The sequence below is a fragment of the Hypanus sabinus genome, chromosome 7 (assembly GCF_030144855.1).
Source record: "Hypanus sabinus isolate sHypSab1 chromosome 7, sHypSab1.hap1, whole genome shotgun sequence".
Lineage (NCBI taxonomy): Eukaryota > Metazoa > Chordata > Chondrichthyes > Myliobatiformes > Dasyatidae > Hypanus > Hypanus sabinus.
The window spans coordinates 160,490,699-160,505,259 of record NC_082712.1 but is presented as its reverse complement, the minus strand read 5'-3'; the positions used below and the strand labels follow the sequence as shown (position 1 = coordinate 160,505,259).

At 36.9% G+C, this 14,561-nt stretch overlaps 1 protein-coding gene across 2 annotated transcripts in view; it reads left to right on the top strand.

The window, feature by feature from the left end:
* The first annotated feature begins 6,893 nt into the window (after positions 1-6,893).
* The window catches only part of luzp2 (leucine zipper protein 2), a 409,997-nt gene continuing 402,329 nt past the window's right edge, over positions 6,894-14,561 (top strand). For both annotated transcript variants that reach the window (XM_059976016.1, XM_059976014.1), the window contains exon 1: positions 6,894-7,106. In XM_059976016.1, coding sequence (XP_059831999.1) covers positions 7,045-7,106 — 62 coding nt within the window. In that variant the 5' untranslated portion in view covers positions 6,894-7,044. The remainder of the gene's footprint in view (positions 7,107-14,561) is intronic.

The window sequence follows — 14,561 nt, the reverse complement described above, 5'->3', positions numbered from 1 at the left end:
GTCCCCTCTGGTCCTAGAGTCCTCCATTATATGAAGCATCCTTTCCACATCCATTCTATCCAATATTTGATAGGTTTCAATGAGACACCCCCCCCCCATTGTTTTAAACTCCAGCCAGTCCAAGTTCAAAGCCATTTTGTGAACCTCCTCTGGACCCACTCCAATGCCAACGTATTAAATAAGGGACCCAGAACTGCTCACAATACTCCAAATGCACTCTGACAAATGAGGGTTAGAAAATTACATTTTAAAAAATGGTAAATATGGGACAGCATCCAGAATGGCTGAGTGGATGTCAGATGCACTTCAGAGCAGTAAAATAATGTAAGGAAGCATCTTTTTTCCAAGCAAGGTTTGAACCAGGAGCTATCTACATCCTAAGCAACAGAAATTCAAGCGAGAAAAAGAGAAAAAGAGAAAAAGATGGGTGCTTGTGAAAGAATTTTGGATAGCTCATAACCCTCGTGATCTTAAACAAAACCAAAATATTCTGGAAATACTAAGCAAGCCAGGCTGCGCCTGGGAAGAGAAACACAGTGAATGTTTCAGGTCATAGAACCTTTGTCAGAACTGAAAATAAGAGAGGAGAACCCAAGGGTTCTCTCATGCCCCTTTTCACCTGTTCACCTGGACTACTTACCTATTTGTTCACCTGTTCTGTCCTCTTCTCTCACCTAGTTTCATTGGCCCATCATTCCCCACTCCCTCCCCAAAATCTGTTTCCACCTATTACACTCTGTCCCACCTCTCCATTCTACTGCTACATATAGTATTGGCAATCTTTCCTCCTTCCTCTTGCTCCCAATGCAGGCTCATGACTCGAAACGTCAACATATACTTTTGCCTCCGCCAATGTCACTTGACTCATTGAGTTCTTTCAGTATTTAGTTTCATTTATTCCAGATTCTGGATTATGAGGTCTATTTTGTCTTTGAATATGTCTCCTTTTGTTGGAGAGAGGAAGGGAGGCATCCTAAACAGATATATGTTATACACAAGCTCACAAACATGTAAACAATTCATGATTAATGTGAATGATTAAAGGAGGCCCATGGCTTGGCGATGATGGCATTGTAAATAGGCAAGAAACAATCAGAAATTTTGCACATGAAAGAAGAGCATAAGAAAACAGAGACACAGGACTAAACAAAAGCAGAACAATTGTAGGATTGGAAACTTGAAATAAAAGCGAAAATACACAGCAGGTCAGGCAGTGTCTGTGGAAGCTGTCACATGAGAAATTACACTGAAAATTTATTTATAGTTCAACTATCAACGTTATTTGATTATTTCTTATATTAAAATTATTCCTTATATTTATTGTTCCATTATTGTCATACTGCAGAAGGACATTCGGCACCTTCAGTCCTTGACAATTCTCAGAGCATTGATAAAGCTGGAATCATTCTTTTCACAAAGAAACTGATTATTGATTTGAATCCTCTTTTGCAGAATGTCAATACTAATCAAATCTAGTTCAACATTCCAAATTTGCACGACAAACTGTCTTTGTGATATTTCTTATTCATCTAAGATCCTGCCATTAGGGAATTTCTGGGTCAAATAACCAAAGATTGACTGATTTTCTAATAACAGATTTTAATTTTAGAAAGCTTTAATAGGGTTCAGTTTGAATCAAAGTTAGGAAAACTATATCTCTGAGCCAGTTTTTGATAGAGTGACATATAAATACATTAACCTATCTTTGTTTTCCTTTGTTGATTGACCTAATTTACTTTCTAGATACTTCAAATATTTATGAAGATATAAAATTACTTATGGAGACAATACTTGATAAATTTTTAATGCATTCAAATAACATCACCGTGGAGTCTTTTCTACTTTTCTTGCTTACAGGAGTTTTAAATTCCATTAAAAAATCATGCAAAATCAACACATTTTCTGGTCCATGTTGCTTATTCTATCTGCAAAGAGGTTTACTGTGTTTATATTACATAGGAAATAAGAAAAAAAACACAACAAACTAAAGTGAAGGAAAACAAGAAAGAGTTGTATGTGTTTAATAATTCTATTATCTCAGAATTTCCCAAGGGTTTTCTACCCAGTACCTATGAAAAAGAGTCACAGTAGTTATAAAGGAAACTGTGCAGCCAATATAAATGTAACAGTTTGAATGTCTTCAGGAGTAGTATTTCAATAAAGACTAGATATTTACCAATATATATCTATTATACAACACAAAAAACTTTTTTCCCATTCCTTCACATTGGTGATTTGGAGCATCAGTCCACTGTTAACATTGATATGAAATGAACCCATTTTATACCTAAATATTAAGTACTGGTCATTGAAATTAATCAGGTGTTACAAAAGTGAAATGCTGTGTGAATCTGAATGACACAAATATTAAGTAACATTTGTTAAAAAGACAGCCCCCTGGTGGAACAGTACCATGCACCAATGTTCCAATATGTCTTGGAGTAACAGGATATGCATTATTGCAGTGAGTCCATGCCTCGTGGGAATAAGTGATCCTCAGAGATTAAGAATGCTTCCCATTGTGATGAAAGAGTAATTGGAGGAATTGCCCTCTTTTTGACACCCTTCCATGCAGAAATATCGAACATTTCCAGTATTTTCTACTTTAATTTTAGATTTCTAGCAGCTACAATATTTTCCTTTTTAGAGAGCATTATATTGATGCTTTGGCCAGAGACATGAACTTAGTTTTCCTCCAGGACTATGCAGCAGACTGTAGCTGCATATTATACGTACAATTGTTTTGGATGATGATACAGAAGGCCACTTAGACAAACTTGCCATTGGGAAAAGTTAGGCACCTTTCTAAGTGGAAGCACTAAGCTACAACGTGATATTGATAGTTTGAATAAAATGTAATATAATTTTTTTTATCAAAGTTTTTCGAACTTTTTCCAGCTTTTGTTTTAGATTTCAAATGTACAGTTTTAGGCTCTTTCCTCTACAATATTTTGCATTACACAGTTCGAGCATTGTTTCTTCCCCCTCTTTCCAGTGTTTATTCATGCCCTTTGATACCTTCCAACTCTGTTTAACAAGCTTTTACCACCTTTTCTCAGCATGCATTAACATAGTATGTAATGTATAGTTTCCTGGAATCCATCCTAGCACAGACATTCTCCCCAACTCAGAGACACAAGAAACCACAGATGATGGAATCCAGAGTGATACACAAGATGCTGGAGGGTCTCAGCTGGTCAGGCAGCACCAACAGAGAGAAATAGACAGTTGGTAATACAAGTCTTGACCTGAAAATTCAAAAGTTCACTTCCCTCCTTAGATACTGCCTGACCCTTCACCATCTTTCCTCTAAAACACCCTCCTTCATAGTAAGGTAAAACGTATTTGAGGTTTTAGTATTTTATCATTTTAATGAACGGCCAATGATCTGAAACATTAACACTATTTCTCTCTCCACAGATGCTGCTTGACCAGCCTGATTCATCCCATTCTGTTTGTTATTAGTTTTACAACAGAGTAAATTTTGATGAGTTATTAGGAATGGAAGTCCAGGTATATAGATTATCATTAAATAGGAACAAAGATTGGCCTGTATGTTTAGAGGTCAGAGTATAAGTAAACAGAAGTTATGTCATAACCCTACAAACAACACCTGGACAACTGCAAACATATCAAACACTGCATTGCAATGAAAATATATTATTTCTGATGGGAGTTTAGTATAGATTTACTCAAATAGTACCTAACCTTTACATGCTAACTAACAAGGAGAGATCACACTAACTAGGATTATATTCCTTGGAAGTTAAAAGGTGAACAAGTGACTTGGAGCCTTAGCAACCAGGGAATCATACGGAATATCATGGAATCATTTGTTTCTCTCCACATTTCCACCAAGTCTCCCAGTTTCGACCATGCACCTACACATTGTGGTTAGTAACCAAGGAAACATTTGGGATGTAGTGAAAACAGAAGCAGAAATATCTGGAAGAAAGTCATGTGGTCACAGGGAGAACATACAAACTCCACACAGACTGCACCAGAGGTCAGCACACTGGATCAATCAGGCAACGGTTCTCCCAGCAGTGCCTGCCTGGTTACTGATCTCAGGGCACTGAGGGGAACTGAGAGCCAGGGCAGAAACTATTTCTATTGTGTGGAAAGTTAAAGCGAGAATACAAAATCTAAAAATTAGTATCAGTTTTTTCAGGTATAAAGCTTAGAAAGACTTTCATCTGCCAACTCTCTCTCTATTCTGGGTTTGCAAAATTTTAACTTGAGAAGGGCTGATTTTTTTTTGCCTATTAAGGGAAGGGAGATGAAAAATTAAGTCACTGGTTAGTCAGAGAATCAATGACTAACAGAGCAGGAATGAGAGATTAAATGATTTACTTTTGCTCAGTCCTGCTAAAAGGTGACGGCCTGAAACATCGAGTGTTTATTTCTCCCCATAGATACTGCTTGGCCTGCTGAGTTCCTCCAGCACTGTGTGGTGTTGCTCTGGATTTCCAGCATCAGCAGGATCTCTTGTGCTTACTCTTGCTCCTCTGTTCAAGAGCCCAAAGCCTTTCTTATCCCGGCACTTGATACTTGCAATGACAATTTTCTTCCTTCCAGCAGTGGAATCCTGCCAGAAACTTGTCAAGACAATTTGAATGGAGTGGATCAAAGGGCTAACAAAGCTGGTAGTGGGATAAATGGAGGCGGGAGGAAAGGCACACTTCCTCAACAGTAATTGCTTCCATTACATTTTGATGTTATAGAATGACCAATTTCTTCAAGCCTGGGAACACCTAATGATGTCTGATCTCAGATAATGAGCACACTCAGGCTTTCAGTTCCTTCTTGTGCATATGATCTTCTTATAAATCAGGTAGACAATTAGAGAGTAAATTTTTTAATTGCTGGAAAATCATATCATCAAGCCGCAGTATCTTTGGCATATTCCATGGGTGGCGGCCAATGAGAATGAAACATCACAGTAATTTAATCTTGTTTTATTCCCCATCTTTAATTGTCTTCAAAGTATCCTGTCTCATGATGTAAAGGCATGGAGTAATGTTCAATTCCTGCTGTCTATTTTAGGCATTAAAGTTTGTTTTGAAGCTCCTTAATGTGTTTCCTGTGGGGTTCGCATGTCTTTATTTTTGCCAAAGCTGTGAGCATAGCATTTGTTAAACATGCATGCAGAATGCCCTACACAATGAAACAGAGGCTGAATGATCATTAGTTTAGTGCTGGGAGTGTTGGCACCAGAAAGTACACCAGAATTTGTATGGCAATCTGCCTACTTTGTGCATAAGATTTTTCAGAAGTAGTATTGGTTACTAAATGGATGAATATCAATTTAGTTAGACCAGGTTGTAAAATCTTCACTTGGAAAGGCAATAGGCAATAGCAGGTCAAACTGAACTGCTTCCCCAATGCCAAGTATGCATTCAAGTTGCCTCAAGTTTTGACTCTGAATGAGTAAAAGCAACCCAAATTAATTTGCTGCAGTGCAATAACATAACATTTGATAGCAGTTCAGAGAAGGAAATATTAGAACTTGGTCAAATGGATATCTTAAAAATGAAAAGAGAGGTAGAATGTATAGGGAGGGTGTTGCAATGCCCAGGGAGTGCAGGCATGGCTTCTGATGATAAGGCTGCTTAATTCAAAGTGGAGAATTAATCAAGTTTTTAACAGAGCAAACCGTTCTAGCCTCTTTCATTTTATCAGAGTTTAAGTGTTATTTTTTTAATGTGCAATGTCGTAACTATCACCACCTCTATCAGAATTCAATTAACTTACTGACAAATATTAATATACTAAGGAAATTAAAGTCAAGCTGACCTTCTACCGATGAAAACCAAGATGGCACGAGTACAGCCCTCCCTAAAGCACAACACAATTAATCAAGCCATATTATTTGTTTGCTGCAAAAGATAGGGACATTTGTATGGAAATGGTTTGTCAATTTTATATTTATCCAACATCTGCCAAAATAATAGTTCTGTTAAATAATTCAACAGGATTATTTTTGCATTTTTCAACAAGATAGCAAGACTGGACAACAGCAAATTATAATGTAACACCTGATAAACAACAGCTTTATGAGGATTGCTCCCAGTTAACCAGGGCATTTTCGCTGTGAACTTCAGAATATACTGAAGTCTATTTTGGACCAAAACAGATAGAATAACAACAGGACTCTGTATACATATTTAATAGTTATTTTTTTTACTGATCCTTGGCAGCCACTTAGATGTTCTGTATCAAGTTCTTCCAGACTCGTTACATATAAAATTATGGCTGAAAAGCCTAGTTTGTTTAATGACTTTTTAAAGAAATACATTTAACTCCCAATTAACTCCACATATTAATTCTCATCCAAGTAGAATTTGTCCACATTCTCATTAAGTGACTTCTAAGGTTTACACTTATCTGAAGGCTTACATTTAAATTACATGCTTCAGAAGGATATGAATCCGTGGACATTAACATTTTTAGAAAATAATAGTTTTACAGTTATAGTTCAATGAGAGGAGCATGCCACAACTGCTGTTCATAACTATTTGCTGCATTTGTGATTGTAGAGGGAAACAAAACTGTCTAGAAATGATTGGAAGATACTGCTATTTCCAAATTTGCCCGGCAAATGCCAATGCAATTTAGGCTTCGTTACTTCAGACGCACTTTGATTAATTAGCAAATATTTCTGGATGCTCATTATACAGAACGCCTCTCACAGTTTGTTTAACAGTAGCAGTGCGTTAATTATCTGAATGCCAGTTGCTGCCCCTCTGGCATTTACACCCTCCCCCCACCTAAACCCCCTCCTCCGCTTGTGACTTAAACTGCTGTAATAACAAATCCCTCAGGATATCAGGGGAGTCGCTGCATTGAATAATCACAAGCTATCCAGCTGAACGCTCGCAGTACAGCCCGATTGTTCATGACATCACATATCAAACACTGGGAACAAATCGCACTCCAAGCTTTCTCCATCTGTCAGTCTGTCTGTCTCTGCAGATTTCTACTGGTTAAAGCAGCAAGCCTCTTGTTACTCAGAAGCCTGTGTGTGCAGAGGAAAAGGCAGCTATGAACCTTCCCTGTGTGTGCTACTTTTTACTCTTGTCTCCGGCTCTGGTTGGCAGCACAAGGTGGGTGAAATGGAAGGAAAATCGTGTACTATTATTACTGGTGAGCATTAAGAAGAAACTACTTTGAATATCAAGCTGCACCGATTCTCTGTGAATCTGAGAGCAGAGCTCAAAGACAGGTGCTGGTTTAATTCATGCTGTAACTTAACATTTAAATATAAAGATGATGTGTTATAGTTAGCTTAAGCTAGAGGGACTTCAATATGTTAATGCTTACGAGCTCTATTATTAATCACAAACTTGTTTCAACTGCTCATATGATCCCGTGGAGGTTCCCTGTACAGTCTGTTATGTGAGTACATAGTAATAATGAATCTGTGCCCGTGTGTGCACTTTCTGGTCTAAACGAAGCAGATTGTGATTATATACTAGGTGGCTTATCGCATCGATTATGTTATACATGTTTAAAATTGCTTGGGTCCAATAAATTGGCAGGTGCAAGTGGCTTCAAGTTCCTCAACTTGAGATGTTCAGCTTTAATGCTCTTGTCAAACTGTCATGTCTGAACCCATAGTTCCGTTTCACGCATCAGTCATTGTTGAAATTAATTAGCAATTATCAGTAAATAAGTGGTGGGTGCAGGCCAATGAATCTACACGGTCAATTAGTTGATTTTATCGTGATTGGACAGCCCTTGATGAATTGGTTCTGCTAGCTTGGCTACGGAGTGTGCAGATGCAGCAGCTGTGTGCATGCAGATGGTCAGCTTCGCGGTCCGTTTGTCAGACTTTTACTGAGTGCAAGTAATATCCCCGCTATGTATGGCGATTCATTAAACTTACATTGTCTTCAAGCGTTAGGCCTAAACAAATCAATATTAATGCGTCATCTGTCATAAACTCCAGCACAAGAAGGTTACTCTTGCTCCCCTTGGTTTCATGCACAAAATAATTGCTTTCATTTAGAAGTAACACCACATTACTCCTGAGACACTGAATGAATTATGAATGAAACCAAAAAAGGAAAAGAGCCTTCCTTCTATTGTGATAAGAATGTAAAAAAATAGCTTCATATTCTGTGGGTAAAAATACTTAATTGTCACTGCAGTATCTTAAATACAGTTACAATTCCTGAGGGTGATATTTTCCAGAACAGTATTTTTCCAAAATTCCCTGACTGTAATGGAGAATAAGTTTTGGATATATACTAACTCACCCTGAGAGAGGACTCTTCCGCCTTTGTTTTCCATCTTCACTGCCTACCTAACATTCCAGCTCCTTCACATCTTCCTCTGCGCTTTCCCCAAAGCTACCTACCAACAACAACATTTTGCATTTGATGGTCTTCCTTCTACACCTGAATCAACAGATTTGAAGAACAGCAGTCTCACCACTTACTTTGTTTCTGGTGCTGTGTTATCACAGGTGTTAATATTAGCCCAGGGTACTTGAACAGAGGAAGTGATAAACTGTTACAGTTGTTCATGGCCAAACTCATCTGTTCTGAACTTCTGAGGTTTGGATGAATGATTGATAGAAATAATGACCATGACAAATCAATCCTGTTCTCAAATCCATCAACCAAGCACAGACAAATTATTTCGCAATTCAGCCCTTCCTTCACTAACTTACATTTGAATCTAAAGGCATTTTAAGGGAGAGGTGACAATTTTGTCTTCAAAGAGTTAAAATGCCATCCGATGAGTCAAATTTGCTTCCTCTTCCTCAACCTCTTGACATACGCATTCCATGTATAATGTCACAAGTATTTATTTAAATGAAGTTTTGATAGTTGTTTGATCCAGTTTCATTACATACTTCACCCAAAAAGTAATTGCTTTGTATGTACTTTTGATAATTAGATAGATTCAGCCATGTTTGGACAAAATAATGGTTAAAGAAATTAATTAGACAAAACATAAAAAGTATGCCCACCAATCTGACCCCAATCTGAAAGGAAATTATTTGATCATCAGTGCAGACTTATGCCAATCAATCAGGTCAATTTAATCAATCATGTTAGTTTTATACATGTCACAATTAGTAACGATGTTAATATTTAATGTCCCTTATTTCCTGTACCTGTCCTTTAGTAATCATTACAGAAAAAAGATGAATTAACATTTTCTGTAATGGTGGATAAGAACAGAGGAAGGATGAAAAAATGTTCTACTCACAATATTACAACTAAATAAGGAATTTAGAGTTGCTTAGTAATTGTGCCTTGTACTTGTACAAATGCATGTTTATGATTTGTGTGAATATCCTTATTTCATGAAAAGTGAATTTTAAAAGTCACCATACAAATTATATTAAGAACACTGGAACAAAAGGAGTCCATTCAGCACCTTGAAACTATTCTATTATTCAGATAATGTCCTGATGTACAACTACAGACTACTTTGGCCTCATATTAAAACAAAAATGAGCTGCTGGGAGAAGACCAGCAGGTCAGGCAGCATTCGTAGAGGGAAATGGACAATCGATATTTTAGTTTGAGATCCTTCATATGGACTGAAAGAGCAGAGAGGAGAGAGCCAGTATAAAGAGATTAGGGGAAGGAATGAGACAAGAGCTGCCAAACAATAGGGGCATCCAAGTAAGAAGAGCTGGATAGATAGACAGAATTAAGTGATGGTTCCAAGTGGCTAGGACTTCAACTTACTTCTTGGGATCAATCTGTCCATTTGAAACTATTCTATTCTACCTCATAAACTGTCTGTGGGAGTGCATTAGCGTATGGTCAAATGTGTGGCCCATTGAACAGCCTGATGTCAGGACCCTTGAACCACAGGCATGAGTTCACATTGAAGTTAAACTCAACCAATCATACAAACCTTGATATTTGTAGAAAAGCTGGGCACAGTGATGGTAAACATGAAACCACCAGATCATGATAAAATCCATCTGGTTCGTTAATGTTCTTCAGGGAAGGAAGCTGGCCATTTCTACCCAGTCTGGCTTCAGAATCACTATCCCATCATTTCCATTTGAGAGAAAGAAAGTACCAGCAATTTTAGATTATCTGAATTCTTAAAACTATTACACAAATTAAGATAAGCCATGCATATTTTCACTAACAATTATAATCTACAATGTAGACATTAATTAGAAACACAGCTTATTTTCCTCTTTTTTTTCCAGTAAGGAACATAGAATCAGTAGTCTCTGAACTGATAAACCAGAAAATAGGACAAAGGTTAGAAAAACAGCAGAAAACCATGAAGTCATTATGGCACTATGATTCCTAACAATGGCAAAGACAATTCCTTGGCTAATTGTGGAGCACAATGTTTAGTGATGTTCACAGCTAAGAGAGTGTATTGACCAGCTGCATCATGGCCTGGAATGGGAAAACCAATGTCTCTAAATAAAAAAAAGTTATGAAAGGTAGTGGATTCAGCCCAGCATGTCACGGGTAAAGCCCTCCCAACCATTGACAACATCTTTATGAAACACTGTCGTAGGAAAGCAGAATCCTTTATTAGAGATCCCCACCACCCAGGCCATGTTCTTTTCTTGCTGCTGCCATCAGATAGAAGCTATAAGAGCCTCAAGACTTGTACCACAAGTTATCTCACTTTAGGGACTCTTCATCTTGTTATTTTATGTTTTCATTGTTTATTGCTACTTATTTATATTTTCATTTGCACAGTTTGTTGTCTTCTTCACTCTACTTGATTTTTCATTAATCCTGTTATAGTTATTATTCTATAGATTTGCTGAGTATGCCCGCAGGAAAAAGAATCTCAGGGTTGTATGTGGTGACATACATTTACTCTGATAATAACATTTACTTTGACTTTGTCTTTAAAACAGGCTGAGTTTCAAGTATTGGGGAATAGTTTTCCAAGTGAGTTGTATCTCTAATTTATAAAATGAGAACTAAGGCAAAGACTTGAAAATGTAAAGCACATCCTGAGACAAATCGATTTGCTATAAAATCCTCTGGTGTTTTGACGAAGTTTGTTGCTTTGCCAAAGTTGTGAATAGTGATTAATACTGCAGCCATAATAACTCATTGTACAGTGCATCTTCTGACATGGGGTACCACTAATGAACATCAGAATGTTGTTCATAAATCATATTTCTTATATTTCTGCCGAGTTAAAAAAAAATCAACTCTCAGCTCACCAATACCAATTACCCGAGCAATGCACACACATCCCATGTGACAAGAAGCTTTTCAAGAAAGTGGATGTAGTAGGTAAATATTTATACAAGATTAATAGGTAGATAGTAAAGGAAAAGGCACAGCATATTACACTACCAGTGTAATACTTCAATGGCACAATAAATGAATCAACAATGTACAACTAAGCAAAGATGGTACTGTCTTATCCTAATCTACTGTTCACGTATTGTTGCAATTTATTTGTGCCTTTGACATTAATACTGAGCTAATGTTTATGCACTGCTATTGAAAAAGTCTAGCTTCATCAAGACATACCACTTAAAATACTATTTAATAAATACACTTACTTGCTCATGATTATATTGCTCAGTACTTGTTGATGGGGAGAATTAACTGGGCAATCAGTTGTTAAGAACTCTCATTGGCAGCCAAGGGATAGCAAGCAACTGCGTGTTTGCATTTCTTTTTTGCCAACGTGCATTCTTAGCTTATGACACTCCAAGAAAATTTAAGTAAGTAACGTAACTATAATGACCCAGTCGCATTCTCTTTTAAGATCTACTACTCTAACCCGAAGTGGATGAACTCCAGCAATCAACAGATGATCGGTCATTGTTATAATCAGCAAGTTTGCAACTTACCAATTTCAGCTTTTGCTCTATGTAAAGTCGCAAATGTATTGATTTTTTTCACTATTCGTTCAACTGCTGTGTAATAATAATCCTTTATGACAAGAGCTGAACTGAACTAAATCCCCACCGTTCTTATGCTGCAGATTTACTACTAAACTGATGCCTATAGGGATCAGCTGAAATGATAAAAAATGTTCATAAAAGAGTTATCAGGTTTGTACCTCATTAGGAAGTCCATATTTTGAATGCAGTGGGAAGGCTTAGTGATAGCATTGTTGGCAACTTTTGACACAAATGTAATTTCATATTCAGTTTCATAAGAGAGGTTGCTACTGTGAGAGTAAGATTAACCGGTGCCCTTGAAGTCCCCAAGAATGACACAAATTACAAATACAAAGTCTGTAAAACTGAAAAACTGAATGCTAGGCATATGGCCATTGATTTGGCTGTCATTTCTAAGAGACATGATGCTCCACTTGTTACAGAATTGTCAATGTTTTAGGATGGTCCTAGTGCAAGGTTTTGACCCAAGGTATCAACAATCCCTCTCTTCACACAAATGCTGCTCAAAACACTGAGTTCCTCCAGCAAATCATTTGTTGCTTCCGATTTGAGCATCTGCAGTCTTTCATAAACACAGATGCACGAAATCCAGAATAACACATACAAAATGCTGGAGGAACTCAGCAGGCCAGGCAGCATCCATGGAAAGGAATAAATGGCCAAAGCGATGAAGGGTCTTTGCCTGAATCTTCATCTGTTTATTCCTCTCCATAGATGCTGCCTGACCTGCTGAGTTCCTACAGCAGTTTTTTATCTGCAGTCTCTTATGTCTCAGTGGTTTGAATCGAATTCCTTGAACATGAACTAATTAACAATGTATATAAATATCAAGGTAATGTAAATTCCAGCTAACTAACAAACAACAGCACAATAATAAAATAATCACAACTTTTGATACTTGTGTTATTACTATTCTACAAAAGACCCATGTAGACTTAAGCTGAACACTGACTTGATTCAGTGATGAGAAAAAAATGAGCTCCTGGATGTGCTGTATAATGTTTAACAATTATCTCTGTTAATGAATTTTATTATTAAGTCAAGAAGCTATAAGATTATCTTTGATCATGTTGAGGACAAAATTGGCAGCTCTGAAGTGTTAGAAATTCCCAAGTATCTTTCCTTATCTACAGCAAATCTAAGATTAATTTTTACTCTGAAGTCAAAAAATAGTTTGCAAAAAAGTTGTAAATTGCATATGATTAACTTTGAGTTATGTGGTGGACTAGTCAAATTTATACCATAAGGAAAAATAGCAACTCTCTTCATTGTCACACTCAGAATAAGGGTATGCTCTGAACTATACGCATGCATAAAGAGGGAATGACCTAGTGTAACAAGAGCAACAACGTTTCAGTGCTTCCTGTATTAATTAAAAGGACCAGTCACATGAGCTCAATTTTGGTTACGACACTCAGACAAGGAGAACATTTTATTTTATGTGATGGATCATGCCTATTTTTAGATGTTATATCAACTGTGGTTGCTCATTTTCTGCTTCTACTGTCAGAATACGTATATTTGTTCACTGGTGGCAATATTTTGAGTGCTTTGAAGTATGACACATTTTGCATGACACTTTTTTTGAACTATATGCTGCTATAATCATAGATTATTTTACTGCAAGAGCTATGTATGGCTGTAATTTCTTGCTTGCCCATATAACATTTCATCAGAACTGTATCCCCAAGCAGTAATGGTACAGATCTGAATTTTATGCATTTCTCTGCATTTTGCTTTCATTATATTCTTCTTGGTTGTGTTACTTTCACATAAATGTAGATCATCTATCTTGATGGGTATCTCTGATGGATATGAATTCATAGGTTGTGCATAAACAATTGTTGTACACTTGTCATTGAATGCAGCATTAAAGTATGATTCTATTAAATCCTATAAACTTTCTCCTTCCGTGATTTCCCTACGGCATGAGAAGCACAGGTGATTTTCTTTAGTGATCACATAAATCTCTCCACCTCCTTGTTGGCTTGTGGCCAACAAGATGTGTTTCATGAAGTGCAAAATCAAGGTAGCTTGCAAAGTTCCCTAACATATCCCATAATCCATCCCCTTTACTAGCAGTACACCAAAGCAACACCAGTTTAAACAAGTTTTGCAATGATACTGTTGCAGAAGAAACAACTATTTTTTCATTGAAGAAATCAATCATAAATATAAGGACAGAATATAGTTTTGTAAAATCAACACCAACCCATGGTCCTTTGGGTATCTGTGACATTTGGAGTAGTTCTTTCTATATGACATAATGGTTGCCTGACCTGCTAAACATTTGTTGGTTTTGTATTGAAACAAATGATCTATTCCTGGCAAACAAATCTTCTTCCTTGATAATTGAATATTTCAAGATTTCTTGATGGGTTTCATGAGTAATTGCTGTAACTTTGTCATTCTCTCAGTGCTTTCTATATGACAACATGATTTCCTTGGAGTATGAGATCTTGGTTAGTTGCAGCTGTGAGTTTATCAAACATTTTATACCAAACCTGCAGAGAATGTGCAGTATCACTAGAGGGTGCATTTTTCTATGAGCCTTTTCCAGTTTTCTGACAGAATTGATTTTAAGCAAAGAGGTAGAAAAACATTCTTTTTTTACAGCTTTAGTTTCATTTTGTGGCATCATGTTCGGCACTGCCCTGATGTCCATAAAGCTGATAAGTTAATCTGA